The sequence below is a fragment of the Papilio polytes genome, unplaced genomic scaffold, assembly GCF_000836215.1.
Source record: "Papilio polytes unplaced genomic scaffold, Ppol_1.0 DF822845.1, whole genome shotgun sequence".
NCBI classification, from domain to species: Eukaryota; Metazoa; Arthropoda; class Insecta; order Lepidoptera; family Papilionidae; genus Papilio; species Papilio polytes.
In genome coordinates this window covers 3,821,455-3,823,430 of record NW_013526359.1, presented here as the reverse complement: position 1 = coordinate 3,823,430, position 1,976 = coordinate 3,821,455, and the positions used below count along the sequence as shown (strand labels likewise).

At 36.0% G+C, this 1,976-nt stretch overlaps 1 protein-coding gene across 1 annotated transcript in view; it reads left to right on the top strand.

Annotated features, from left to right (window-relative positions):
* Positions 1-1,472, top strand: part of LOC106105338 (nuclear transcription factor Y subunit alpha) — a 5,905-nt gene extending 4,433 nt beyond the window's left edge. The window contains exons 6-8 of the mRNA XM_013285629.1: positions 170-291; positions 412-502; positions 710-1,472. Of these exons, the coding sequence (XP_013141083.1) occupies positions 170-291; positions 412-502; positions 710-781 (285 nt within the window). The 3' untranslated portion in view covers positions 782-1,472. The remainder of the gene's footprint in view (positions 1-169; positions 292-411; positions 503-709) is intronic.
* Positions 1,473-1,976: the final 504 nt, after the last annotated feature.

Here is a 1,976-nt window from a genome sequence, read left to right as displayed (position 1 = left end):
AAACTGACGGATGCACAAGAGATACCCTTGTTAGCTGGATGGGTAAATGAGAGTTGACCTTTAAAATCACTATTTACTCTTTACCAAACAATACCTGACTTATCATTTATTTATTCTAAATAGTTCATCAACTCTTCGACACATTATAGCTACTTTAGGTTGATAATTTTGTCAGTTCAGGTCTGCAAAGTATTTTTCAATTTTCCAGAAATATTTACACGAGTCGCGACACCGCCACGCTATGAACAGGATACGAGGGGAAGGTGGACGCTTCCACTCGGGCAGCAGGAAGTAAGAATTATTTGTATTCTAGAACCTTCTAGACTCTTCTATTAAATAGTTTAACTATCTAAGTTCTAAATATAGACATATCCGTATCATGTCGGCAACTAATTGATATATAATTTACAGGAACCGCGCGGCTAACTCTGATCAAGGCGTGGACCCTCACAAGCTGCTGGAGGATATCAAGCCTGATACCGTCTCCATCACCATCATACAGGTCAGTTAGCCACTGTCTACCCCCATTACAATTCACTCATTACATTCATTTGTCCTTTTCTCACAAAAATTAGCGTGACAATACACCCATGTCGTAAATTTGATGGTTTTTAATAAAAATTACTCTGAAATACGCTGTGATTCCTCACATTCTACACAGCAAAGTGTGTGTTTTATTATATTAATATAGAAAATGTGATATTTATAGGAAGAAGAAACCCAAGAGCACCAGCCGACACAGTGGAGGAGGCTCGCTCCTCAGCCAATGCCCTCCACGTAGCACATCAGAATTAAAGTGGAACGAGAGTGCACTTAGTGTTCAATAAGTGAGGACTTCTCCACTTAGTGTCAATCATGAAGATAGTGTAAACCTGTGCATTCAGTGTGAAATTGTGCATATAGTCTAAAACTATGCATTCGGTGTGAACTTGTGTAAGTAGTGTAAAACTGCGCTTAGTGTGGACTTGTGTAATCAATGTGAATGTGGACTTGAGTAAGTAATTTGGACTTGTCAAGTTTGTGTACACATAAATTATTGGCGTATGTAATTGATAACTGATGTACAATCAGGGCATTTGTCTGTATTCAACCTTAAAACTGGATGTTTAAATGCAGCTTTTAATGCCTTGTAATACAAAAAAAAAACGGTAGGTACACAGTTATTTCTTTATAATTATCCCATCATTTGCACAATTGACTGTTACATAATTGGTTATAAAAGGGTTTTTGTCTTTTCAAGGAATAAGCCAATTTTTTTGTAAGTGGAACACTGCAAAGGGCCCTGACTGTACATAGGATTGTATGGGTTTAGTGGAGTGTGGAAGTTAGTTATTTGTAACTATGGTTTCTTCCATTTTCTTTAAAAACAACAGCAAAATGTTGTAATACAAGTGTAAGTGCAGTGAAATTTAATATATTGATTTTGTATTCATTGTAATTTATAACTTCAGTAGTTTTATAGTTTGTTAAAATATGTCTTAATTGAAAATATGTTATCTACAAAATAATTTTAATTCAAAAATTCCATAAAATGTTTTTGCTTCCACAATAATTCTAATTTTCATAAAAATTTAATTAGTGAAAATAAACTGATGTACGTACAATAATGTAACAGCACTGCCATTTTGTCTTAGTATACATATTAATGTATATGTTGATGGAAATATATGAAATCCGTCATTGTACACAATTCCTAGGCAATGTATAACTCCTAAAATCGCTTTGAATTATCGAGAACCCACAAATGCTATTTAACAATTTTATTCATAGAAAACAGTGGTAGAGCCCGCTTTAACATCTTTGCCCGAATGGGCCGTCTCGCCCGGTGCAATACCACGACCACACAGAAAACAGGCGTGAAGTGGAAGCAACTCCGCGTTTCGTCTGACGAGTGTGGTGCCAGAGACCTAATTTTCGTCCCTTTTCCTTTCCACCCTTTTCTTAAGAGGAAAGGATAGGAGGAAAAAGTGGATTGG